This window comes from Alligator mississippiensis, chromosome 10, assembly GCF_030867095.1.
Source record: "Alligator mississippiensis isolate rAllMis1 chromosome 10, rAllMis1, whole genome shotgun sequence".
Lineage (NCBI taxonomy): Eukaryota > Metazoa > Chordata > Crocodylia > Alligatoridae > Alligator > Alligator mississippiensis.
In genome coordinates this window covers 35,483,469-35,510,620 of record NC_081833.1, presented here as the reverse complement: position 1 = coordinate 35,510,620, position 27,152 = coordinate 35,483,469, and the positions used below count along the sequence as shown (strand labels likewise).

Here is a 27,152-nt window from a genome sequence, read left to right as displayed (position 1 = left end):
ACTTGATGATCTTTTGAGGTCCCTTCCATCCATATCTATGAAATATGAAATCTAAGGAGATTTAAATGGAAGTAAACCCCTGTGGCATGTACAAGCAGCCCTGGCCATTAGACAATAAAATGAAATTCAACAAAAGACATATGTAAGGGGCTACACAAAAGACAGAACAAAATGCAAACAAAGAATGTGGAATACATGGCTAGGCACTGGCACTCCTGAGGAGGATCTAGCATTAGAATGGATTGCAAACTTGTCAGTAATGCAGTACTGAATCAGAAAAAGCAAGTGCTATTTTAGGCAGCATTAAGGGAAATACTGTATGCAAGACAAAACACATTAATGCCACTCAACACGGTACTGGTTGGGCCTCAGATGGCAAACATCTCATTTTGGGTACTACATTTTAAGGATGTAGGAAACTGGAGAAGATCTAAAGTCAAGAAACAGAGTTGGTAAAAGGACTGGAATGCAAGCTGCAGGAGGAAATGTTTAAAGAACTACTTCTTGCAAAAAAAAGATTAAGAAAGGGCATGATAGCAGTTTTCAAATATTTGAAAGGCTACCACAAAGAAGAGTAAGAACTATTCCTCCTTGCCACAGGGCAAGACTGAGACAACTGGTTTAAACCAGGGGTTTAAACCACATGTGCCAGAGCATGACATGTACAGGCATTTTGTTTGGCACACATGCCTTGGGGCAAATGGCAGGGGAACAACAAGGGGCACAATCCTTGTTTTGGCAGCGCAGCCCTGGCCCCTTCCCTACTGTCCGCCCAGAGGTATGCTTGCACCCGCTGCCAGCAACAAGCTGGCCAGGACTCTGCAGACCCCGGTGGAGTTGCATACAGCTTCCCTGCTGTCTCCTGTGAGCAGCCTGGGCTCCATGGTGGGCAGTAGGAGCTTGCCTTGAGCCTGGGCCAGCTGTGGCAGGCAGACAGGAGGCTGCAAGCAGCTGCACTGGGGTAGGCAGAGGCCTGGTCCAGCTTGCTAATGGTGGTGGGTGTACACATGCCCTGGGGTAGATGGCATGGGATGAGATGGGATGGGGCTACGCTGCCACAAAGATCTGGGCTCCTTACAGCTCCCCTGCCACCTGCCCGAGGCATCGGTGCACCTGATGCCAGCAACAAGCCAAGCTGGAGCTCCACACACCCCAGTACATCTACTTGCAGCCTCTTGGCTGCTTGCCAGAGCCAGTCTGGGTTCCAGGCAGGCCCATGTCACTGGCCATGAAGCCCAGGCTGCTCACAAGAGGCAACAAGCAACTCCACTGCAGTCCACGGAGCCCCAGCCCAGTTCCTTGCTGGGTGGTGGGGGCACACACCCCTTCAGGTGGACGGTGGGGGAGGGGCCCTAGGCTGTGCTGCCACAACAAGGACCAGGCCCCTTGCGGCTCCCCCACCATCTGCCCCTGACACACCAACATGTTACACATAGAGGTTGTGGGGGTTTTGACACTCTGCCCAGAAATATTCCCAACCCTGGTCTAAACAGAAGTAAAGCATATTTAGATTATGGTTAAGGAAAAAAAAAAAACAACAAAAATCTTTGAACAATGAGACTAGGACATCAGCATAGAAGGGACATCACCCTGAAGGGAAAGGTTTGTACAAGTGTTTTACTATATTTTAATTAACAAACAAAAAACCCTTGCACTTCCCCCTCCAAAACAAACAAACAAACAAAAAAACAGCTGGGGAAAACTGGGGTGCGCATTATATGTGAGGAAAAGGGCTCTCCACAGGTCCAGAAGTTGGGATGGGGCATAGAGTGGTGGCAACATGGCCGTGGTTCTGGAAGTCACAGCAATTAATGTTGCCACACACTCTTCTTTCCCATCAACCAAATTTCTGGACCTGTGGCAAGACTTCTTTTCCAACAGCATGCTGGAATGAGATGGCAGGTGGGGCTGGTATGCAGTCAGTCCCAGCATACTGACCAAGCAGAGACTCTTAAACCTGTTATGTTTGGCTTGGCATGCTAGATGGAGCTCCAGTGCACTACGCAGATACAGCACCAGTGTGCTGGACAGGCCCTGCTGCTTGCCCCAGAGCAGACATGCCAGATGGGGCCCCAGCATGGGGCCCCCAGCCCTGATACGAATTTTTTAAATTTTCTTGGGGCATTCCAAAAATAGGATGTGTATTGTATGTGAGAAAATATGGTAACATACCCTCTCTTATGCCATGGTTTGATCCAATGAAGATTACACAAGATGTAGTTTAAGAAAGATAGTTACTTTAAAGGAAGAATGGAGGCAGGAAACAGAGCCTACTTCACATTGCACAAGCTTGTGTCACCAAAGCTCATCCCAAGGAAAACTAAGCTTCAAGTTTATAAAAACATTCAGACCATGTATAATCTATGGCAATGAACCCTGGGTTCTCTCATAAACCAACAAGATGCTATTAGATCATTTTGAAAAGAAGATTATACAGAAACATCTTTGGTACAGAGTATGATTCCATAACACTAGAATGGCACACAGGAACCAGTAATGAGTTGCACTAACTGTACAGGGACCCAACCCTGACACAAGAAATCAGCACAATGACTACAGTGGCTGGGCCACACTGAAGGAACAGAATCAATTAGAACATTAAAGAAAGTGCTCCTCAAGGTGCTGGAGGAAAAGCCACCTGGACAACCAAGACAAAGATGGCTAGATGACGTGGTGTCAGACCTACATAAATTAAATGTGGATGATTGCAGGGTGAAGGCACACTACAGCTGGGAATGAATGAAAATTGCAGAAGCAGCCAAGGGCCTCTAATGCTAAATTAATATTATTATTTTTTCTCACTGGTCAGATTCCCAAAGTGAAGAACCACATGTGACAAACCCATTTTAACTTGCTGGGTGAGCATGGCTAATACAGAGTATTGTAGCCATGGGCCCAGAGTGGGAGAATCACAGTTCTTCCCAAAGAATACAAGCACCATGTTGTCTGAGAGGGTGCATCCAGGAAGATCATGAAGGTGAAAGAGGGGCAAGATGGTCCTTAACCAAGACATTGCAGTCAGAGACGCATCTGTCCCATAAACAGGCCCATTTCCTGGTACATCTGTCCCCATAAACTAGCACCTTGACATAACCTCTGTGTTGGGCACCTAACTCCTATTTGAAATCTAGCATGAAACAATTCCCATTTATGATTTTGAAAAACCTGTTTCTATGCAGAAAGATTTCTGACCTCTATATGTAGCAATTACAATTATGCAAAGCCATTTGTGTAAAAGCTGTTGCACAAAATTGCTTAACCATGCAATCTGCTTGTACCTTCCAGACTGCTAGAGTCTGAACTCCCTAATCCTCTTTTTAGAAGTTCCCAGAGCTAACATTAAAACACAGAAAATGTAAACAGGGGAGAGCACAGGGTAGGAGGCAGATACAAATTTACTTTTTATTCCTTTTGGGAAACAGATTGGGCTTTAATTAAATAGTTTTTCAGCCACCAACTGAAGATCCCTAAATGCACTACCTGAGAAAATAGATTACAAGCCAAATCATCAGCGTCTGTATGAACAGATGCAACTGATACTGTCAGCACTGCTCTCTAACACGAGTAGTTTGTCAACTTTCTCTAGCAGTAACATTCCCACCAACATATTATACGTGATTAAAATAAGAATGCTTTCTTGTGCATGGTACCCATGACAATTCCAGATTTGCAATCTGCTTAGGGCCCTTCCAGTTGCAGGAAAGATCTTTCCTAAGACAGACACAGAACAGCTTGGGAGTTCAAAGAGAAATGGTTTCACAGAATAAAGAAAGCAGTCAGTGAGCATGCATGTTAATCCATTATTATTTATTAGCTGTACAGCAGTATATTCTCCTTCTCAGCTTTTCAAACCCCATTACATATTTTATAACAGTTTTTTTTTCTCATGTTGGCTTCCTAAAATAATGAAAAATATCACACAGTACAGCTAAGTACAAAAATGCATCAACCTAGAGTCTGATAGCTAAACTGATAGCTCTTTTAAAAGCGATACATAGAAGAAAAATTTGTTTGAAATCAGCAAGACTGAGGCTCTATAAAAAGCTTACATATTTTAAACATGTGACGGTTCATATACAGGCATCATTTGTATTTCACATTATTCCTTTTTTTCATTAGAGATCCAAAATTTTATAATTACTGACCTAGTAAAATTTCCTGGCCCAGGTTGAGGGCTGCAGTGACCCAAATACAAAAATCACCACTTCTGTCTTAACATTGGATTCATAAACACAAAATACAACTACAAAATAGAGCAAAGAAAATGTAGTCGTGAAGGTATAACTGAAAAGGAGGGAATTATACATGTTTCAAATGCCAGTTCCACGTGCTTTGTAACCTGGTTTCACGTCTGGGTTTCTGTTGTTCAGCAAGCAAATAGTCTGGGTACTTTTCTCCTCTACATGATTGGTTGTCAACAGGTTTTCCAACATTTACACTCCACCAATTTTCTTGTCACTTCATTTGGAAGTAATTAAAATACTGGGGTTTACTGAAACTGCATTTTTCATACCTCTTAATTAATGGAAAAAAGATTAAAATGTAAAAAAAAGTTATTTACAAGCTTGACCATTACAGAAATGCTTTGCAGAAAGCAAAGCATATTAAGGACAGAAACCAGCTGGAGCATGCCAAAACTACCGTGTGCAGCCGACTTGGAGAACCGGAGCTAGTCAGTGGGGAAAAGCAAAAACAAAAACATTTAAAAAGTCTAGAACCTTCCCAAATCTGCATTTACAGTTAAAAACACTACTGGGAGAAGGAGGCTGGAGGACTCTGGGAACTGGATGGACAAGTCCGGAGTGGTTTACCACATTACTTTAGTCTGGGCTTTTGCTTTTCCACTTTTGTATTAAAACTTGTTGCATGTAAACACTGTCCTTGGACCATCATTACAATGCAGTTCAGATCAAAAACCGAGCATCTGAGGAAACCCTCGAGGACTCCAAAATATTTCCTAATGTTCCATGATCCTGTAGTAATGCTAACATAAAACAGCAAGTTCTAGTTAAATCACATTCTAACATCATTTTGAAGTTTTATTTCCCAGTATGTTTGGTAAAATGGTCTAAAATGATGCATTTCCCAAAGCCAAGAAAAGGTAAAAGGAAAAATAGATTTGAGCCGCTTAAACACAGCCCAGGCCAGTTCAGTCAGCACGCGTGGCTTTTCCTCCATCACCGGTCCATCATGCTGAGAATCATCTCAGGAGTGAGGTCTCCATTGGGAGCTTCCACTACAGCAGGCTGAGCTTCCTCCTCTTCTCCTACTGTTTCTGCATCAGGTTCTTTCTTTACTTCAACTATTATGTTTTCAATTGCACCAGTGTTCTGGTCTTCAACCTGAATGATTGCTGTAGCTAATAGGAAAGAGAAAGAGTTCAAAATAGAGCTCACCAATCCTATAGGCAGGCTGCATGCTAGAAATGTCTAATTTCAAAGTGTCTTATAACCTTCTTCACAAAACAATTTATTACAGAATCTGAAGCTGCATCTTTTTAGAAAATCCACTTTACTGCATAAAACAGGGCCCAAAATGTCTTTGCAGTGTTTTCATACTGTCTGAACTCACTGCAAGAAAGGACAAGGGCAAGAAGAACAATGCATCTGCTGGGATGCAAAACCAGAGGTTTCTGGCTGGAGGGTCTTGCCCTCTGCTCAGGGTCAGATATTTAGAGTCAGGAAGGAATTTTACCCCATGGTCAGATTGGTACAGACTCATGGAGTGGGGGGTGCCCCTTTTCTCCATAGCAGGGGATTTTTCCTTAGATCTCAGGAGTATTTTAAACAACCTTCACAGCAGCAGGACATTGGTTGCTGTAGTCCCCTTGCTTTACATGTGGCAAGGTGGGGTGTTAAGTCCTGTGGGTGTGTCAGGATTGACTGTGTAGTTTTGCTAATAGGTTAGATAACGAATTTGTATGGGATGATTTGGATAGGGATGATCCTGCCTGAGGCAAGGGGCTAGACTAGATGACCTATGGTGGTCCAATTCCCTATTTCTCTATGATTTTATAATAAGTCTCAATCATGGACATATGCATTCATTCCATGCCTGCCTTTTGAAGGTGTGGGTGGGAAGCAATGGAGATATATGCCATCTGCAGTGTAGACCTGTTCAACTGCTTCCTGCAGCCAAAAATCTGACCTGTCTGCCAGTCTTCCAAAAAATCATGACCGTGCTCTATCCTATTTCCTTGCAGCAGCCTCTACACGCATCTGCATTACCAGAGGCAGCATCCGAGACATGGCATACATTATTTAACCAAGACTGTAGTAACTGCTTGGATGTATGTTAACTCAACACTGCCATCTCCTAACTGATGTGAATGCACTACTATAAACCTCTACTCATACAGCAGTGATGAACACAGTGTAAACATCTAGACACCGGAACTGGACACCTTGCCACAGTCCACCCTGGGCCTCCAGTATACTGTAGGCCAGTAGGGTAGCAGTACTTCTTGAATAGGTGAGGAGGTTCACTTGGGTTTCTAACCATAACTTCTCTCTGGATGCCATATAATATTTTTACTGCTCTTTATTCTTAAAATGTTAAGGTAACAGACCGTCTCTGTGTGTTCATATGGTGATCAGCAGGACTGTGAGAAACAGCACCGTTTCATTTTGACTTGTGTTTTGCTGTTTCAAAGGGACAGTGTTTTGTTTTGTCATTTTGTTTAGTTTCGAAGCACTGTTCCATTTTGTCAAAACTGTTTCGCTGTTTGGATGCATTTCAATGTTTCGCCCATGGACTATAATGGGGAATCATTAAAATGCCTATAACTTTGTCATTTCATGCCTGATTTCGATGAACACTGCCTGGATGGTAGCCCCTTCTGAGGGCATGCAGCCTGCCAAGTTTCAAGGAGACAGGTGCAGGGGCTTCTGGGAAACTGCACCTCAAACTGCTAAAAGCAAAACTGGTGTCACTTGCTGGCAGCAGCAGCCTCCTGTTATCCCGCCTGCAGATATGAGGGCTCCCATGCCCGGGAGGGCTGTGCTGAACTCCTCCCGGGGGTGCAGGATGACAGAAGGCTGCCGCCTGAGATGAGCACTGGATGCAGCCCGCATCCAGTGCCGGGAAGACCGGTGCTGCCACTGGCCCCAGGCCTGGTGGTGGGAGGCAGGGGAGAGCCAGGACCAGGGCTGCGCTCCAAGTGGTTCTGCCACGGACTCTCCCTCCACCTCCTGCTGTCAGGCTGAGCTCCATGGGGCTGGTGGAGCACATAATCTGAACCATTTTATGTTGCTTTATAACCTGAATTATTATTATTATAAGGCTTTTTTTTTTTTTAAGGCTTTTAACATGCATTTTCCCATGGCATCTGGAAGCAGTTTACACAGATTTAAAAGCTGGGCTGTCGAAATGGTGGCCCACAGGCAACATATAGCCTACAAGGGGGTAAAGTTGTACCCCCCTCTGCTCTCACCTGGTTGGTGCTCCCCTCACTGCTCCACCTGTAACAGCAACTAGGGTATCTGGGCTCCCTCTCCTTCCTCTGGATGTTGCTTCCTGTCCCTGGTCCCACAACCAGGGAGCTGAGGGTGAATCTGGGCTGCAGGGGTGGATCAATACCCTCAGGGGGCACCAGTGGGAGGGAGGGTACCCAGTACAATGGTGAGAGAGATGCTTGCAAAGGTATGCAGAGCAACAGGAGAGGGGGACATCATGCCCACACAGTGCAGCAGTGATGGGAAGCAAGGAGAGAAGTGCAAGTGTGCCTGGTGCAGCAGTGAGAGAGGGGATGGGGTGCCCAGACAGCAGCACAGAGTGGAAGGGGGTGGGGATGTCTGAACAGCCTGGTAACTCCTGGCTCACTTGGTGTGGCCTGTGACATGTGTAGCCCCTGGAGACTTAGAAGTTAAACAGCCCTGATTTAAAGTATGTTAACCTACAAAGGAAAGGCAACTTTCCTCCTCTCCTTTCTTGGTACTGGTCCCAAACAGGTCAGCTTTATAGGTTTCTCAAGAAACTCACATATAAGACTTGCAGTGTGCCCTGAAGGTGGGCAAAGGTGTCTCAGTAAAAGAGTAAGAGACAGCGAATACACAGTTAAAAGTTATCAGCTCCATCAGAGTGAGTGAAAACCCTTCATTAAGGAGACATCCAAGAAGCTTATTAACCTGGATGCCTAGTTTCGAGCTCAGGCAGCAACTTACGCTGGGGCTGCTTTGGTTGGTTGGCTTTGCCTGGTGGCCTTCCTCTTCGTTTCTTAGCAGGAGGCGGTGCAGGGGCCACTTGCTCCACTTCTGGTTCAGCCTCAATTTCTACTGCCGTCTCCTCCTCCTCTTCATTGTCATCCAGATCTGGCTCAGCATTTTCTTCTTTTAAAAATAGAAAATAAATGAAGTAAGTTTTCAGTTTATATAGGAGCAAAATATCAACAAAGTCTCCCTATGGAGAGGAAGAACAACACTCTTCTTCATTCTGAGACAGAATCACCTCCCTACAGTCATCCTTGGAGAGTAAATATTGATGGTAGAGAAGGCAAACAGAAGTACTAGGGGTGAGGAGTTTAAGGCAGGCATTCTTAATACTGGGATATTCTCATCTTGGAAGGCTGGAAACATCATCTAGCAAAGCAGGAAAAAGAAGGTCTGACCCCATGTCCAGTAGTGACAATTAATGCTGTCACCATGAAACATTTTTCCAACTGAAAGGAAGAGCAGGGCTTGATTCAAATGCAGAGATGGCTGTCAATGGGAAGCTTCACTAGTTACCATGCTCCATTAGCAAATGGAGGGCTGGGAGAGACCTAGGGAAGTCTCCTCTAGACCCCCCCTCATCCCCCGAGGCACTGTGGTTGAGAACTTTCTTATGCTTTGAGTCTAAAGCAGCAATTCCCAACCAGAGTGCTGCAGTCTTTTTCAGGGTATGCCATGGGGTGTAACCATCTATGCAATTCACAAGATAAACCCAGAGATTTCAAATAGGAATCCACAGTATCAAAAACATTCTGACCTGCTGTGGTCTGAGTTCTTTGTAACAAAAATGGGGCACACGAGGGCATACTGCAGGGGGCACCCAGTGTGACACACAAGCCTCCAGCCCCTCAGAAGCTGGGCATCCCTCTGTTAAATTAACTATACTTCCAATGAAGTGTGTACTAGAGCATTACAGTTTTTGATAAATATCTGTATCTACACAAGTTGAAGAGCATATTATTCTGGGATTTTGCTCTTTAGGTAGCACAATAAATACTTAGGACCTCACTTAATTCAACAGTAAAATCTACCTTTGAAAAACTATCTTTCAAAAGCTTGATTTAAAAACTCTATTTCATTCAATTAAGAAAAAAATTGGGATATTTTGAGTACGTTAGTTATGGAAAAATTCAAAGTGCAGTGGTAAGTTTGATTATTAACAACAACTTCCAAAACCTCCTTTAGGTCCTGGAAAAGTTTATAAATTAAGTTAATGCCTTAAAACCCTGGCATACATTACACTTTAAACATGATTAACCAGTTAATCTCATCCTAAGTGTAACCTGACCACGTGTTCAGGCATAAATGACACAACAAAACACGCAACTTGCCACATAATTATTACACCTTTCTGTGTAATAATTTTGTGCCTGGTTTCCATCGTGGCTTGAAATGAACAAGAGGCAGAACAGACCACACCAGGGTCTCCAACTGGTCCCAGTAGTTCCCAACAGCAGACAATCTGCCAACTGTCAACTGAATCTGGGACTACAACAGGGCTTGAATGGATGCTGACAATCAGCTGATCACTGGCAGTATGGGACTGTACTAGGGCATGAGCCCCAGTGCAGTCCTTGCCAACTGCTGATCAGCTGATTGTTGGCAGCACTGGGGCAGCCCTGATGGTGCCAACATTCAGCTGATCATTGGCAGGACAGGGACTTGCCATCACTGCATTCTTGTGAGAAGGGTCCCTGAAAAGGGACATGTATGTGGGATTTGGAGGTGGTATGACAGCAAATCTGGTGGCATAGCCACTGGCGAAATGTTTCCAAGCCCTAATAGTCTGCGGTTATCCTGCTCTATGAATCTCAAAGGTAGGACAGGCTATTTGAAAGAAGGGTCACATGGGATTACCATAGCTCTCAACCACAACAAAAGCTTTGTATGTTGGATGACTTACAACGAGGGGAAGACTGGAAAACTGGAAGACTGCTTATGCTTGGAAATCTCTGTCTTTTCTTAGGAAGCTCTGTAGGGTGGATTTGGCTGATTGAGGTATTACAATATAGGTAGGAGGCATTGATGGAAGATGCCTTTGGCTAGTGACATAGTGCAGGCACTGATTGCTGGGGCACTTGCAGCATCTCAGCCAGGTTACTGAGGGGGACAGAGGTAGGAAATGCACACCAGCTCTTTCATCTCCTGGGAGCAAGGCTATGTTGAAGCCCATTCTGCAAGTACTGCCAAGGCAAAAAGTCTCTAGTTTAAGACTCAGGGGCCGAGCCTTCTCTTCTGCCCTCAGTGAGAAAGTAGGTGAACAATTACTCAAATGGAGAACCGGTCATATTCAAGGAACTTGTGAAAATAAAATAGAGCTACACTGCTTGTATGGAACAAAGATTTAGTACATTTTCTAAGCAAACTTGTGCAAATTCTTAAGCAAAATTGAGTGGCTAGTATGGAAAGCAGGAGACAGGTTCTACCTGGTGAGTGACCTTCTGCAAGTCACAAACCTCACTCCACACTTGTTTTGTTTCAATAATTCTATGCCCGGGCACCAGGACACACTGGTCTTCACTGAGACCTCCATGTACTATGCATAAAATGAAATTCTAAAAATGACTTAAGGCAATGAATATTTCCAAATCACTGTACATCATCTCCAAGGGCCAAAAGCCCTCACATCATTTACCACAAAGAGGGATTAAGAGCCACATTAAGTTTGACTGTTAATTCACAACAATACAGAGCAATATCACTCCTTACTCATATACACAGTAAAGAATCGCCCCTCCTGCTGACAGTCAGAAAAATCCATGTACTGTACAAGGAAATTAAAAGCTGTATCTACTACATCCACTCCCCTAAAATCAATAATAAAACTCTGTTCTCCAGAAAGAAGGCTCAACATACACCTTTGCCCCAACCACTATACCAACTGGCCATAGATGCCAGTATTCCATAGTAGTGAGGGCCTGCTAAGATCAGTGCAGAACATGTCATGTTAGAACTTCAGTCAGCAATATTAAAAGTTATTCACTTAATACCAAATTCTCAGGTGAAATGAAGCACATACACAATAATTAAAATATAAACTTTCAATGAAGACAGATCTTGATTAGTGAAGAATCAGTAGGAAGAATATGGTTAATTATAAACCACACAAAATTCTTGGTACATTTAACCTGTTCAGTAAGCAGAGCTCTTACCACTGTCAGATGAATCTTCCTTCTTAGATCGCATCTTTCTTTTTCTTCCACGTTTACCCTTCTTATTCGGCTCCCCTCCATTCTCTCCTTCTGCACCATCTGGGCCAGAACAGTTATCAGAATGTCTAGCCATGGTGTTCTAGTGAGGGAAAAGAAGAGTACTAAAATCAAAACTGGGTAAGCAGGCCTCTATTCAGAACCCAAGCAGTACTTCTCAAAACTTACTCCTCTTTATAAAGATGATTTATCTAACATCCAGAAAACAAGCTGAACTCCTGGGTCTTATTTTGGCTTTTGTCCTAACGTCTCTTCAGTTTACTTATAACATTACTGCTGTAAAGAATGCACTCAAGATGATTATGAGGGATGTCCAGGTCTCTCTCAAACATGGCCTTACTACTTACTGTTTTACAGAACTATCTCTCTCTCCCTATAGAGGTCAATAAAAAAACCCCCCAAAAACCCATGCTCTACTTTGCTTACCCTGCGAGTGAATGTTTTACCACACTTCGAACAGACAAAGGCAGCAGGGACAAAGTTGGGGTCATGGTAACGTTTGAAGTGCATATCAAGGAGCTGTTTCTGTCGGAAGGTTTTATCACAATGGCTACAGGCATAAGGCTTTTCTCCAGTATGGGTACGTTTGTGCATGATCATGTGCCGCTCCTGTTATTAAAGAACACACACATTCAGAAGAATAAACAAGATGCACAGCAACAATGATCTAAGCTGATGTTTATGAATGTAAAAAGTTCAGAGTTTTTTTTTACTGAGGAATAGCACTAACATTTTAGTCTAGAAGCATTATCCCAATGCTGGCATCCTCTTTACATTCTATTTATCCTGAACCAAGCATATTCTTTTTGTCTTCTAAAGAAGACAGCTTATAGTGCGCCTCTTTCTGGAGGTTACAGCCTATCAAGAGCCACTGAACCTTCTCTTAACCTTAAACAGATTACAATCATTGGCATTAAATGCGACTAGCTACCAAAGTTAGTAGCTCCCTGTAGCAGGGGCTGGGGAAGAGGCACCTGGTGGGGCTTGGACGAGCGATGCTGTCCCAACCCACTGGGCACAAGCTCTGTAAAAGGAAAAAAAAAGAAAAAAAATTTACCCAGCCAGGTCCGGGGCGCTATGTCACCCAGCAAGCTAAGGGAAGCTGTTAGGAGGCTTAGCTCTCCACCAGCAGAGGTGGAGCAAGCTGTGCTGCAGCGGTGCTCTTGGGGAGCTCCGGGGAAGGGAACTTGCCCGACAGGAGCCGGCTTGCCACACACCTGGCCCAAGGAGCATGTGCCCCAAGGGCCCGTACTGATTGGCCCGAGAGAGAGAGAGAGAGAGAGAGAGAGAATTACGCTCTCAGGGAAGAGGGCGGAAAGGACACCAATGGCATCTAGCCTTGTAGGGTCCTGGATTTCCTTTGTGTTGTTAGGTAGCAATCCCGAGTTAGAGAAGTATAGCAAGGGGAAAAAGCCTGATCCCCCTGTACATCTGAGTTTTGATTAATCCAGCCCAAGAGTCCACGCCTGAGACCCAGCAGCACTAGAATGTGAATCCTGGGACTGGCAAGCAGAGACTCCGTCTCTCCTGGACCCACTGATCCCAGAGAGAAGGAAGACTATTGCAAGCAGGGTACAGACATTTGAGGAGGAGCAACCTGCCTAGAGGGCACGGCCACGACCTCCCACAAAGGCCACAGCCAACCGGGTCGGAGAGGATCCAAGAACCAGCGACTTGTACTCGATACCAGCAGGAAGAGACGACTTGTCACCTGAGAGGAAAAGGGCAGGGTGTGGGGGTGGTAGAGCCCTGCAGAAGACCGATCTCACCCGTACGATCATCACTCAAGATACCAGCTAAGCTCCCGAGAACTAACTTCACAAAGATATGGTAAGCGAGAGGGAGGAAGAATGAGGTAGAAGTCCCCAAGATTTCAATGCGACAAGGAGCAACAGTTAAGCCCGCTTGCTCATGCTCCCCATCTAACATCCCGATTTCTAGCTCATAGTTTGTTGTGCCATTCACTCTGTTCAAAGTTAACTGCTCATGCAGCCATTGTGATTTTTCAGGAGTCACCTAGGCTTACCTGTCTGCATGCATAATCACACTGGTCACACTTGAAACGTTTCTCATTCTTGTGAGACTTTTGATGCTGGATGAGAGCATATCGCTCATGGAACACAGCGTCACAGTAGCGACATTTCTTGCCCTGCTCAATGTAGGAATGCTGCTTTCGCAAATGGACACCTAGTATCACAAGAAAAAGTTTTTAACCTATTATTTTCCATACTTGAAAAAGACTGGTAGAGACAATTCCTTAACTATTTTCTCAGGAGAGCATGCTTTCTTCATATCATTTGGTTTGAAGCCAAAAGTCTCTACTTTATTGCTTTGGAGTTACTTGGAAAAGTATCATGCTCCATGATTAAAGACATCCTTCTACAGTCTCTCTTCCTACTCATGAAAAAGATCTATTTCCATTCTAGAGCAAAGTCTAATTTGTTGGGAAAGCCCAAGGTACTAACATCTGACTAAATATATTTTAAACAAGTCACAAAAACTATTTAATAAGACAACAAGGAGTTAAATTCCAAAGCAGAGGGAGTCTGTGTATATAAAGTGAACAAGACAAGACTGCTAGAGCTTCAGGCCAGATTTTGGCTTTGGTGGATCCTTTGCTTTAACTTTTAGCTTTGACCCTTTCATTCTCTTTGCCAGTAAAATGAAACATAGAAAAAAGAACTGCACGTAAAAAGATGTTTTAAAGAAGAAAATAATATAAACTGTAAAGTGAACTAGATAGATTATTTGGGTATTATTGTTGCTATAGACCAGGGGTTTTCAACCTTTTTTAATAAGTGTACCCCTGAGGAGGGGGGGGCATGGAGGTGGCGAGCAGCCAGACAGAGAGAGGGGGCATGGCGAGCATCTGTGCAGTCTTGCTCTTGCCCCGCCCCGGCCCTGCTCCTGTGAGGCAGCAGCACAGGGTGGCAGTGTTCTGTCCCCACTTACATGCCCCTCCACTGGGACCTTTCAAAGTACCCCCAGGGGTATGCGTACTCCTGCTTGACAACCCCTGCTATAGACCAAGACTTCATGATTATTGTCAGAACCACATGCCACAGGGCACAATGAATGTTAACTGCCTTCAGTTATCGAACTTCTTCTAAAAAAGATTACCAATATGAACAAAGGGATGTGGAGAAGACAGTTCATGGCTCCAAATTAGTTCCTGGGGTGGCATATTTTTCCTTTTAGATTTATTGAGCCAGATTATTTTTCTCAGTTAGGTAGAAATAAACTATTTTTTTTTATGACTAAGTGACCAAGGAGTAGCTAATGCTACACTTGTAGGCATGAATTGGGAACAACTCATTAACAGTCCCATTTGAAATGTCCTTCTAGTTTGACAAAGTATTCCAAGCATGGCTTCTCAACTATTATGCAACTATCTGATATCTAGGTGGGTCCACAATGATACCCTAAAAAAACAAAACAAAACAAAACAAAACAAAAAACAAATCACACCTACCGCTTTCTCCTTATACAGAAGGCCAGGTAGGCTAACAAAGGAAGCAGACTGTCAAGAATGAATTATTTTAAAATGCCAGCCACTGTCTTGGAAGGATTTAAGGGGCCCATACTACTTAATAGTCTCAACATGAACTTTCAGTAAAATGTTTTGACAAGAAGAGTGAATGTTATCTTCGTGTGTATAAAGATGACTATCAAGTACAAGGAGACATTATCTTGCCTCTGTACACAACACTGCAAGACCATTGGTGTCCAGACTTCAAAAACTAGTATGTAAATACTGGTGTGTTCAAAGGAGTCACAAAAATGATCCATAGGCTGAAAAAAAAGCCTTATAGTATGAGGCTAAAGGAGCTCAACATAATAGAGCTTATGGAAGAGAAGACAGAGGTACTGCAGTCACTGTATAAAACAACAGATAGAATAAAAACAAACAGACACCCCTCCCACCCAACCTGATCCTGGAAATCTTTCCAAATTTGTTGACAAAGGTATAAAAATATCCTATGACTGCAAAATGAGACTCAAGGGGTAGATTTACAGATGTAAAAAAACCCAAACCAAACCAAACTAGAACAAAACAGTGCTTTAATGGAAGAGGAAGCATATTAGTTTGACCCAGCTCCCCAGCTTCGGTATAGGTCAGGCACTTTTATCTAATAGCTGATTCAATTAGCTATTGGATAAAAGCACCAAAAAATCCTGCTGAAGTACTCAATCTATACAGATGTTGGGTGAGCTGGGTCAAACTAACGCAATGCATTTTCTCGGCGTGCACTGCGCTTGGCGTGGGGGTGCGCTGAGCTAAAAGTAAAGGGCTGTTTTGAGGGTTTTTTTCCCCCCCACATCTGTGACTTAAATTCAAGGCAAAACTGGAAAAGTAAAAAACCTTTAGTCGATCTGCTGGAAGAAAATGTGATGGTTTACGTGCATGTGCTGGGGGAAAGCAATACTTAATACTGTGAAACTTCCTTCTGAGCTTACAATCTTAGCCTCTGAATATGTAAGTCTCCCTATCCATGGCCTGTCCATTCACAGACAAGGGAAGAACAAGACTGCACAAACCATGTTAATACAGAGCAATAAGTATAAAATAAATTAGTTTTCTTTATACTTCAGGGTTTCAGATAGTTTTCTGCAAGGGTCACAAATGAATTTTCACCGATGTTCAATTAGACAGATGTAATCTGTTGTGGAGTATCTTTTGTGCCTTCCTCTGAAGCAGAGGTTAGCCACTGCTGAACTGGAAACTAGGCAGGTTGGACAAGTGATCTGAGGTGGTATGGATAACCCTTTCTGGATGCTTAGCTGGCATAGTTTGCTCGCATGCTGAGTAACAATACCTCATCAGATTTTGAGGTCATGAAGAAATTCTCCCCACAAGTTCAACTGATGGGAACCTCTGCAATTTTCCATCACTGACCCTACACACAGCATGGCAAACCTGTTGGAATCATTTGTCTCACTAAATCAATTCCCAGCCAGTACAAGAGCATCAGGCAATGTCAGCACTTCTACCTTTCCTGTTCTTTGCCTGTGAACATGCAGCCTACTTTCCCTGAATGCCAAAATGCTTAGACTAACAAAAAAGGTAAAGGGGTACCTGGGTGAAAAGAAATCATCTGTGATATACAGAACATCAGGCCAGATGACCTAGGAGGCTTCCGGTCTTAAACACACGGAACTGAAAGTTTTATTTTTGTTTAGGCTAATGGGGTTCAGACTGATGACCTGTTTTGTGTGCATGGCAAACATGTTGCTATACTGGAATAGTGTAGAAGTGACTAATATCTTCCATAGAAACTGGCTGCTATTGTAAGTCAATTAATCTTTATTAACAGCTAACTTCATTCAGGCTGACATGCCCCTTATTCTGCACCACTCTAGACACTATAAACTGTGCAATATAGTTTCTACTAAAGTCCTATGATTTTTTTTAAAAATGCTTCCTGTTCCACAAAGTTAAACAACTTCATTATTTGTTTAAAAGTACCTTACCTTGTTAATCAACACATTTAAGAAGTACCTACCCAAGTCACTCTTTCTTGCTATGACAGTATCACAGTGGGGGCAATGAAATTTGGCCACATTCTCCGTATGCTTTTGCAAAATGTGCATCTTCATGGTGCCACTCTGGGTAAAGCGAGCATGACAGATGTAACATTCATATGGCTTCTCTCCTGTGGTAGGGGAAAAAAAACAATAATTAGCACAAGTGGTTAGTTTTATTAATAAAAGTCTAGTCTCAAAACATACCTGGATTGGAAAGAGCAGTCATAAGACCAAGTTGTTGGAAAAGCAATTTAATGGCAACCATTTTCAGAGGCCAGGGAACAATAGGAAGAATTTGGGAAATCTTAGTATCTACTAGGTCTGTGCAGTGTTTGACAACTGAACCATACCTCCAGAAGAGAAGCAGTTCAAATATGGATTCGGGAGAAGAGATCTGTAAGGGACTTGTGTGCTGCATAACAAGATGTAGGAAACAGGGGTGCACTAATAAGGTTTTGTGGGCCGATACTGATGGCCAAAAAGCCATATCGGCCGTTATCAACAAGCCATGTCCACCGATACTGATCCATTTGCCAATGGCAGATTGGAAAGCAGCGCCTTGCTGGTGTTGGGGGGAGAGGGGCGGGGAAGAAAAGGAGGCGCAGATCGAGGCCCCTGCAGTCAGGGAGTGGGGCTGGGATGGAGCCACGACCAGCTTGTCTGTGGGGTGTGTGGGAGGGCAGCTCTCGCCACTGCATGCAACCTCAGGGGAGCCATGGGAGCATGTGCCCCCCGGATCTGTGCAGGGGGTGAGGGCGGGCTGCTGCTGTGGGCTGAGGCCAGGGGCAGCGTCAGGCTCTTCCCAGTGGGGCGGGAGGGCAGGGTGGAGGGCCAGAGCTGTACTCGGAGTGGGCAATGGAGACGCTGGAAGGGGGGCTACCATCCCATAGTCCCTCCTCCTAGTTCCACCACTGCCACCCGCCTTGAGCACAGCCCCAGCCCAAATGGGAAGAGCCCAGTGCCGCCCCCCAGCCCCAGCAGTCTGCCCTCACCCCATGCACAGATCTGGGGGGGGGGGTACATGCCCCCCATTGCTCCCCCGGGGTGGGCGCAGCAGCAGCAGCAGCAGCAGGAGCTGCCCCTCCTCCCCCCAAGCCGCTTGCAGCTCCATCCCACGCCCAGCCCCACACCGCAGGGGCCTCAACTGCCGCCCTCTCCTCCCTGCCAGCTTTCCCTCCCTCCAACCCTTCCCCAATAGACTTACCAGCCAGATGCTTCTCTCCAAGCTCCAGGCTGGCTGTGTGCATGTACAACTGAAAATGCAAACAGCATTTATTGCTGATAATGTCAGTTTTCCTTTTACTGGCGCTGATATGATATGGACCAATGTATCGGTGAACCTCTAGTAGGAAACACAACTTGATTTCTGCTTGGAGTTCTAAGGGCCTTTCCTGCACACTTAAACTCGCTAAAAAATGTTTTCCTTCCTGCTTCAGCAGCAGAACTTGCACTGCATTGTTGTTCACTTTTGGGAAACCCTGACTTCTAGCATGAAGAGGAAAGTTACCCATAAGATTTTCACAAACTATTAACAAACATTCCTGTATTAGACTTTGAACAAATGTCACCTTAAAGTTCTGTGTGAAGCCAGAAAATGGAATACTGAGATTAAGTGATTTATGTCAGCATAGTACTTTAAAGATATGCCAGTATTTTGTAATTAGTTTTATGGCAAAACTGGAGACTAATTTTTTTAAGCAATTTTGCATCTCTCAATTCAGTAATGACTTCTAGTTTGTAGACTTAGGTGTGCTGATCAGCAGGGTTTCCCTGATAAAAAAATCCCCGCAAATACTCTGATAAAACCCACAAAAGCCATGATTAAAATTAAAGGCCCCGCCAGCCTCCCTCACAACAGCCCCCCACACACAGACACAGACACAGACACGGAGACACACACACAGACAAAGGGAAGGGACTAGGGGGAGCCAGATCAAGAATGGGGGGGGGAATGACATGGGGTAGGGGGGGTGCAATCGGACAGGCAGGTGGGCGGGGATGGAACGCGCCCGGGGGCACAGCAGTATCCCTCAGCACCTTACCATACTTTCTGTCTTTCCTGGGGCAGAGGAAGGGGTACACCAGGTGCCGTCAGCCTCATGCAGCGCACCACACACCTCCCCACCCCAGCCCACTCTCTGTGCCCGCTTCCAGGAGCAGGGCCGGGGGGCAAGGGCAGTGGTGCCCTTCTGTGGGTTGCATACACGCCGTCCGGCCAGGGGGAAGTGGGGGAAGGTGGTTTGCACATGGCGGCCAGCACTGCCACCGCCACTGCTGTTTTCCCTCAGCCCCCAGCCACGTGTTGCTGGTTAGGGGAGAACTCCTGCAGGGAGCTGGGGTTCACATGCGGCGGCCACTAACGCAGCTACTGTGCCACTTGCCTGTGGAGCCAGACATGCGACCAGCTGCAGGAAAGCAGCACGGCAGCAGCAGCCACCACGAGAGCCACCCCTCCCCCCGGCTGGGCAGCACGTGTACGGCCCAGAGGGGCACTACTGCTCTCACCCCCACCCCTGGGAGTGGGCACAGACAGTGAGCTGAAGTGGGGGGACAGGGAGGTGCCACGGTGTGCCATGTGGCCCTCTCCCTCCCCTGGGAAAGAAGGAAAGTATGGGAAGGTGCTGAGGGAGACGCTGCAGCCGCACCCCTGGATGTGCTCCGTCCCTGCTTGCCTGCCCACCTGGGCTGAGGGAGGGGGAGGTGTTGGGGAAGCCCCGCATGGAGTGCTTGCCTGGTTGGCAGTACATGGAACTGGAGCAGCGCAGTACTGGCCCTTAAGGGAAGCCGCACATGGAGGCGCTGAGCCTGGTTGGGCCAATAGCGCTGCTTGCGGTTCACCTACAGCCGGCAGGCACTCCATGTTTTTTACCAACACCTCAGCCCCCAGCCAGCTCCCCACAGCCAGCTTCCCCCCCACTTACCTAACTTTACAGGAAAGAAAGTGAACCTGAAGCAAGCTTTGGGACTAACTTAGAGCCTTAGGCCCTGCTTTTCCCCCTCTGGGCAGGCCTCGGGGGTTTCCCACCCATTTTGCAATCAGCTTCTGCAGCCTGGAACTCTGCAGAGCTCTTTGCAAACGTGGGAAATCGAGGGGTTTCTCTACTAAAAGGTAAAATCCACATTTTCTCTGATAAAAATGGGAAATCCATGGCGTTCTCCTTTTTTCCCCCATGGGAAATAGAAAACCGGGATCCCTGCTGATCAGTCTTCCTGCATTTTCTTCGTTGGCAGAGTTTGCGTAACTTTCACATATAAGCATGAAGCAGCCTTATCGTGCCTAATGCAGAGTAACACCTGCTGAGAACTCTAATACACATGAGAATCCCTGAGCCTCTATGCTGAAACAAAGAGGATATTAAAAGTATGGAATCAATACCAGAGTGGGTTCTCATGTGCCTCTTCAGTTTGTAAGTGTCTCTGCTGGCATAGCTGCACAAGCTACACTGGAATGGACGCTCTCCAGTATGAGAGCGAATGTGGCGTTTCAACTTGCTGACCTGAAAGCCAAGAATGGAGCTAGTGTTAGTTTGGCAAGTCAAAGTTTTAAGACAATACAAGCCAAGAAATTCAGCAATTCACACAAATGAACAAAATCCTTCACATGCAACCTGAAGTACTCTGTTGGGTTAAAGAGTTTGGAGAGACAAACTCCTGAACTGGTATAAAGAGGTTTATATGATAATTTAAGATTCTACTGAGATAGTCATGGACAGATATGCAGTTAATACCCCAATCATACCAACTTAGAGCTCATGCAGTCAGTGACTAGTATGGCACCTCACTGCTAGTCACCGGGGGGAGAAGACCAGGAGCCCAGTGTTGCTTGTGGCTCAGCCTTGAGACTTCCTATGATAGGATTTGCCATACCTTCTAGGAGTTTGAGTCCAAAGGACCCAGTTCCAGGTCTTCACTTTTGCTAGTCACAAACCAAGCAGGAAGATGGCACTGAGGATTTCTCAGCGCAAAAGTACAAGAATAGAGGTCTATCACCCCAAGCTCCTGAAGATAGAGGCTAAACACCTCTGAATTCTAGTAATATTCATGGCATTGTGATGCTGAACCTGCAATTACAGGATGGTTCTTGCCTACATGATTGGCCTGCTGTGAGGTGGTCTTCCAGAGCGCTGACAGGCAAGTTAAGTGACTGAAGTTTTAAGAAGGCAAACAGTGGAACTTTGTGGCAAGCTGTCAGCAGGTTACTGAGTTGGTAGATGATGAAGAAATCCAGAACAGCTTGTTTTGGGGCACCTGCAAACTGTCTACTACCAGTTCTGGATATAGGAGAAAAGTACCAACTGCTGGGAGAGAGTAAGTGCTGCAGATGCAAGATAAGCAGCAAGGGTGTCATGCATGGATGATCCAATGCTGCAATCTTCCATAATTTCAGCATGCCTCCCTGATAAGGTGGGGAGCAGCTGCCACTTGTATTTCCAGCATCAAAATAAATGGAATGGGTAACCCCTATCCCCAATAGCCCCCTCCTCCCCTTCCTTTCTATGGCTGATAAAGCCTCACGCAGAGCATCTATACCTCCAGAAAAAAAAAAAGTTCAATCACCTTAGCAACTGCTGACTAAATGTGCCCGTGGCCACCTCAAGGCAAGGTGGTGAGTATTCACTATTAGGTAGGATGCCTGAAAGCATCCAAACTGATGTTATGTATGAAACACCGCTGCACACATCCCTGGGAGGGAAGCCTGGTGGGCATGTCTCCCAGATTTTTGTGCAGGGCAGAGATGGGCTGCCCACTGCAACCACGTACCCTGCTGCTTTTGCCCTGGGAGCCGCACGCTACCTGTGCTGTGTCCCCTACCCACCCAGCATTGCACGGCTCCTGGGGCAAAGGCAGCAAGGCACAGAGCTCCAGCCTGTAGTGGGCAGCCAGTCTCCGCTATGCACACAAATCTGGGGGGATATGCCCCCCAGGCCCTCCTACCTGCAGCTCCAACCGACAACCCACCCCAACCCCGGGGTCCCATTCACCCAAGCCCCTGCCCTACTCCCTCCTTCACCACGGGGGCATCGATTTGACACCCCACCCGACTTACCTGCTGGTGTGTGCGCGTGTGCATGTGCCCTGCCCCCAAACCCTTCCTGTTGCAGCAGCCTGGAATCCAAGAAGCCTGGGCTGCCCTTTGGCTCCTCTGCACTGCCATCACTGCCCTGCCGGAGGTACTAATGACGGCAGCGGAGAGGAGCCTGGCCACAGGCTCCAAAACCACATGCACAATTAAGATGTTAGAAAAATTAGCACACTAATTGGTTTTTGTATTAATTTCACGTTAACAGCGATTAATTGGCAGCCCTAATAATAATCATCACTCAGGTTGGCAGCAGAAGTTCATTCGTAAGGAACAGGCTGACAAAACCCTGGGGGTGGAGATACTCTGAGATTTAAGTGAAGTGCATTTAACTCCTCCCCTCCAACGGAAGTGAGCGAATTAATCTTGAAAAGTTAGCTATTTTAAAATAAAAGCCAATACTGGGTCCCCAGAAGAGCATAGATTTCACAGATATTCATAGATTTTTAGGGTTGGAAGGGACCTCAGTAAGTCACTGGGTCTGACCCACTGCCCTGGGTAGGAAAGAGTGCTGGGGTCAGATGACCCTAGCTAGGGGCTTGTCTAGTCTCCTCTTAAAGACCTCCAAGGTAGGGGAGAGCACCACCTCCCTTGGAAGCCCTTTCCAGATTTTGGCAACCCTCACTGTAAAGAAATTTTTCCTAATGTCTAATCTAAATCTAAACAGTTGGAAAGTTCTAGCCTGTGTGTGCAAAGGCTAGAACCAGGTCCTCGTTAACTGAAAAATACCATCATGATTTTAAGGACAGAGTGTTTTTTAAACAAAGTTTCTACCCAGGGCCAGGTTTATGGACAAGGCATGACCTCCTAAAAATAACAAGCTTATAGTGGTAATGGTAATAACAGAGTTTTTTCTACATGCAATATGAAAGATTGCTTATGTTGTTAAACCCAAACATACCTCCACACTAGCATAGTCACACATTGAACATTTGAATGGTTTCTCATGAGTGTGTTTGTAACGGCGATGCCGAACCAACTCTCCACTGGTCACAAAGGCCATGTCGCAGTCTGGGCACTTGTGAGGACGAGTACCTAAACATTTGTTGCAAGACAGGAAGATATTGAAGGTTAGTGAGGGGGAAAAAGTACATGCTAGCTTTGCTCATTATAAACTGAGAACTGGGGCTTCATATTTTGGAAAAAAAAATTAAGAGAGACTATGGCAAAAATGGGCTGTATGAGAATTTATTACATCTTCTACAGTAGTTGGACAGTCATTTACAAAGACTGTATGTAAAGAAATGAGGGAAAAGTTTCATCTACTTAATCACATTGCCAGGGATGGGACAGGAACAAGAGGCATGCTTTATTCTGGTTGCTGGTTCAATTAACTACCTATTGCCTTCCTACAGGTAAAGTTGTTATACTAAATGGAAGTATCAAATATCTTCTAAAAACATTTTATTACTCTTCCCCACCCTGTACTTCTCCTTGGGTATCTCTGGCCCCTGGTCCTTTTGTTCTGCTTTGGTCGCTTGTCCTTCCTGCCTGCAAGGAGCAGCAGCATCACCAGATAATAACTCATCCCAAGCCATAAACTTGAGCCATCTCCCGTAGAAGTTAAAGGGGAACTTTCCATTAGCTTCAATATAAGTTAGCTATAAAACTGACTAAGGTCCTATCATTGTGTACTGGCCCAATATAGCAACTAAGCAAATCTGATTTAGTTCATATCACAAACAAACAGCATCATGTAACTCCTTCCCTACAGGGCGATCCCATAGGAGCCTACAGCATTCTTATTTCCATTCAGAAAGCAGGACTGTAACTCTAAAAATCTCCAAAAACAATGTTCTCAGCACATACAATACCTGTGTGAGTGTTGAGGTGGTTCCTCAGCAACGTGACTGTCCGGAAAGCTCTGCCACAGAGATGGCACTTATGTGGCCTTTCATCAGTGTGGCTTTTCATGTGCCGGTCCAAGTTGGAACGACGTGGACAGGTATAACTGCACAGCTCGCACTGGAATGTCTTTTTTACACCTGACCACAAAACAAATTATCTTTAGCTACCTGCCTGCTCCACAGCATTACATAACTTAAGCTCCAAAAATCTTTAATTTCCTTATCATCACTTAAAAGACAGCAGAAACTTTAATAACTAAAACTAATTGAGATTCTGATTAGCCATACAGAGTACTAAACTGTTATCTTTGAATTTTAATTGGCATATCAGTAGTCAACTTCTTCCTCCACCCTATTCACAGGATAAAGAAAGTAGTTCCATAATTACAAAAAATATTTATATTTATAAACACAAAACAAAGATGTATTCTTTTGTCAAATCATTTGCCAAAGAGAAAAAAAGATATATCTTGAATTTTATTTTCTGATATAAAAATAAAATCTTGAAAGCTAATGTCTGTATTATTCAGGGAAACTTATAAAAAAATTATATAATCTTTCCTACGTTAGCTTTATTTGGGAACAACAATGGCAAAGTACCAGACTCCCAGCTATTTTGTAGTAGGGCTACAAAAAAATGTTTCTAAAACGTAAGTAAAGCCCTTATTTTCAAAGGAGTTTAGTAACACATTTTACTTCCTTTTTTCAGACCTACTGTATGCACCTTTCTTGACATCTATATTGTAAAAGGGCTAGGGAAAGAATAGCCACATACCTTTCTTTTTTATTTTTGTTGGTTTAGGGGGCTTCATGTTGCCCACCACCTTTTCTGCATTGACCTCAGACAGCAAACCCTCTTGCTGCTCCTCTTCAAAATCATACACAGACACATCCACATCTTTGCCTTCCTCAGTATAACGAAGCTTGCTCTTTTTGGTTTTCTTTGTTTTTTTGGCTGGTGGCTGATAGTCTGGATCTTTCTGCCAATTAGGATCTTCCTGTGGCTGAAGTTCTCCTTGCTCCAGTGTTTCCACCTCACCATTTGCACCTACTTTCACTACTTGGAAACCTTCTGGTAAAGGGAGCGTGTGACAGATCATAGGCTCTCCCTCTTGTAGGCCTCCTTTTGAAACCTCATTTTCATACGCTCCCTGAAGTTCTTCCACAGAAGTGGTGGCAACTGGTACAGTCACTGGAACAGGTACTTGGACAAGCTGAAGCTCACCAATGTTTATAGGCTGTTCTTCCATATTAACAACCTGAAGTGTTATTATCTGTGTGTCATCCACTGTAGCCTCCGTTTCCTGAGGCACAGTGCCTTCCATTACTTCAGTCTTCATTTGAAGAAGTGTTGGATCCAGCTGTTCCATCATCACCATCTGCACACCACTACTGACATCCTGCACTACTTCACCCCCATCTGCTTGGTTAGGTGGGATATGACAAACATCCTCCTCCTGTCCACCTTCACGGCGTCTTTGATAGGTTTTTCTTTCTTTTCCCTTAATGAAAGTTTCAGACTCCTCCACAATAGCCTCAACTGCCTCACCTTCCATTTCACCTTCCTCCTGCAGAAACAAGAAAAGTATTTACAGGAACTACTTAGTGACCACGAAAAGTAGAAAACTGATAGGATAGATGATCAAATTGAAGGCAAGTGGCTAGGCAAAAGTGACACATTCACTAATGGCCAAACACAGAAACCAAACAGAATTTTGTAATTTAGGTTCTCTTGATGTCATGTTACTAGCATGGTTTTAAAATGTAAAGCAATTATTAAGCCAAAACTGAAATGTGCACATTTTTGTGCCAATTTCAGCAACAGAAGTTCTTTCTCTTACAATCTGCAAATTCCACAGGCGGGATATACACTGGTATTATTCATTATTTATAAATTATTGCTCATGTAGTTTCTTAGTCAACATAGCTTTGAGTAGTATCATAGTAAGCTGGACCATATTTTTTAAAAGACATCAAAATAAAGTAATTACATTTCATAGACATTAGGGCTGGAAGGGACCTCGGAAGATCATCGAGTCCAGCCCCCTGCCCAAAGGGCAGGAAGTCAGCTGGGTTCATAGGATCCCAGCAAGATGAGCATCCGGTTTGCTCTTGAAGGTGTTCAATGTAGGCACTTGAACCACCTCCGGTGGCAAGCTGTTCCAGACCTTGGGGGCTCGGACAGTAAAGAAATTCTTCCTTATGTCCAGCCTGAAACGGTCTTGTAGTAGTTTATGACCATTCGACCTAGTTGTCATCCCTTGGGGCACTCTGGTGAACAAACATTCCCCCAGATACTGGTGGTCACCCCTGATAAACTTATAGATGGCCATCAGATCACCCCCGAGCCTGTGCTTTTCCAGGCTAAAGAGCCCCAGGGCTCTCAGCCTGTCATCGTAGGGTCTGCTTCCCTGACCTCTGATCATGCGCGTGGCTCTTCTCTGGACTCTCTCAAGCTTCTCCACATCCTTTTTGAATTGTGGAGCCCAAAACTGGACGCAGTACTCCAGCTGCGGCCTCACTAAGGCCGAGTACAAGGGGAGAATGACGTCCCGAGATTTGCTTGAGAAGCATCTATGGATGCAAGCCAGCGTTTTGGTCACTTTACTAGCTGCAGCATCGCACTACATGTTTGTACCCAGTTTGTTATGCAGCTCTGTATGTATATATTTGGAAAATTTCATCTGTTCCTAAAATTACAAAAGTTTAAAAGTTTCTATAGATTTGAAGAAAGTGCAAACTGGTAAAGAATTATAGGCAATTAAGTTACTCAAAATGACAAGAGTAACTCAAACCTGGTTTATTTAATGTTTCTGTGTCTCACAAAACTTAAATACTTTCCAAACAGATGTCGTTAAAAATACTTATATACACTTTAATTTAAATATGAAAGATTAAAATAAAATTCATTTAATTATATTTGCTGTGGATATTTTGGCACCCTATCCTGCTCCTATTCATGCAAAAAATGCTTTAGAATGCTGACTTCAGTGGAACTCGAATCACATGTTTGAGCCTGTTGCCCTCTACTGGCTGAATGCTGCTTAACAAGAACAAAAATATAATTTGGGGTGTTAAACATCTGGCCCACAGGAATTCTCACAGTCCAGAAGACCCACCTCTGGGTCTGGCCCACTGGCCCTGCTGGTGGTGAGCTGGAAGTGCTTTCAAGGGAGCTGTGATGAAAGAAGCTAAGTGGGCTAAGTCAGCCTCTGAAGTGAAAAGGGTATACAAATGTCCTACACACAGAACCATTCACAGTAACATGTGCACACTGAGCCCC

General features: G+C 44.8%; 1 protein-coding gene across 2 annotated transcripts in view; it reads right to left on the bottom strand.

Annotated features, from left to right (window-relative positions):
- Positions 1-3,786: 3,786 nt before the first annotated feature.
- The window catches only part of CTCF (CCCTC-binding factor), a 52,686-nt gene continuing 29,320 nt past the window's right edge, over positions 3,787-27,152 (bottom strand). For both annotated transcript variants that reach the window (XM_059713644.1, XM_059713645.1), the window contains 10 exons: positions 24,645-25,437; positions 23,837-24,007; positions 22,924-23,057; positions 20,319-20,439; positions 16,921-17,070; positions 13,443-13,603; positions 11,843-12,025; positions 11,360-11,498; positions 8,163-8,327; positions 3,787-5,359 (listed from right to left, as the gene is read on the bottom strand). In XM_059713644.1, coding sequence (XP_059569627.1) covers positions 5,178-5,359; positions 8,163-8,327; positions 11,360-11,498; positions 11,843-12,025; positions 13,443-13,603; positions 16,921-17,070; positions 20,319-20,439; positions 22,924-23,057; positions 23,837-24,007; positions 24,645-25,437 — 2,199 coding nt within the window. In that variant the 3' untranslated portion in view covers positions 3,787-5,177. The remainder of the gene's footprint in view (positions 5,360-8,162; positions 8,328-11,359; positions 11,499-11,842; positions 12,026-13,442; positions 13,604-16,920; positions 17,071-20,318; positions 20,440-22,923; positions 23,058-23,836; positions 24,008-24,644; positions 25,438-27,152) is intronic.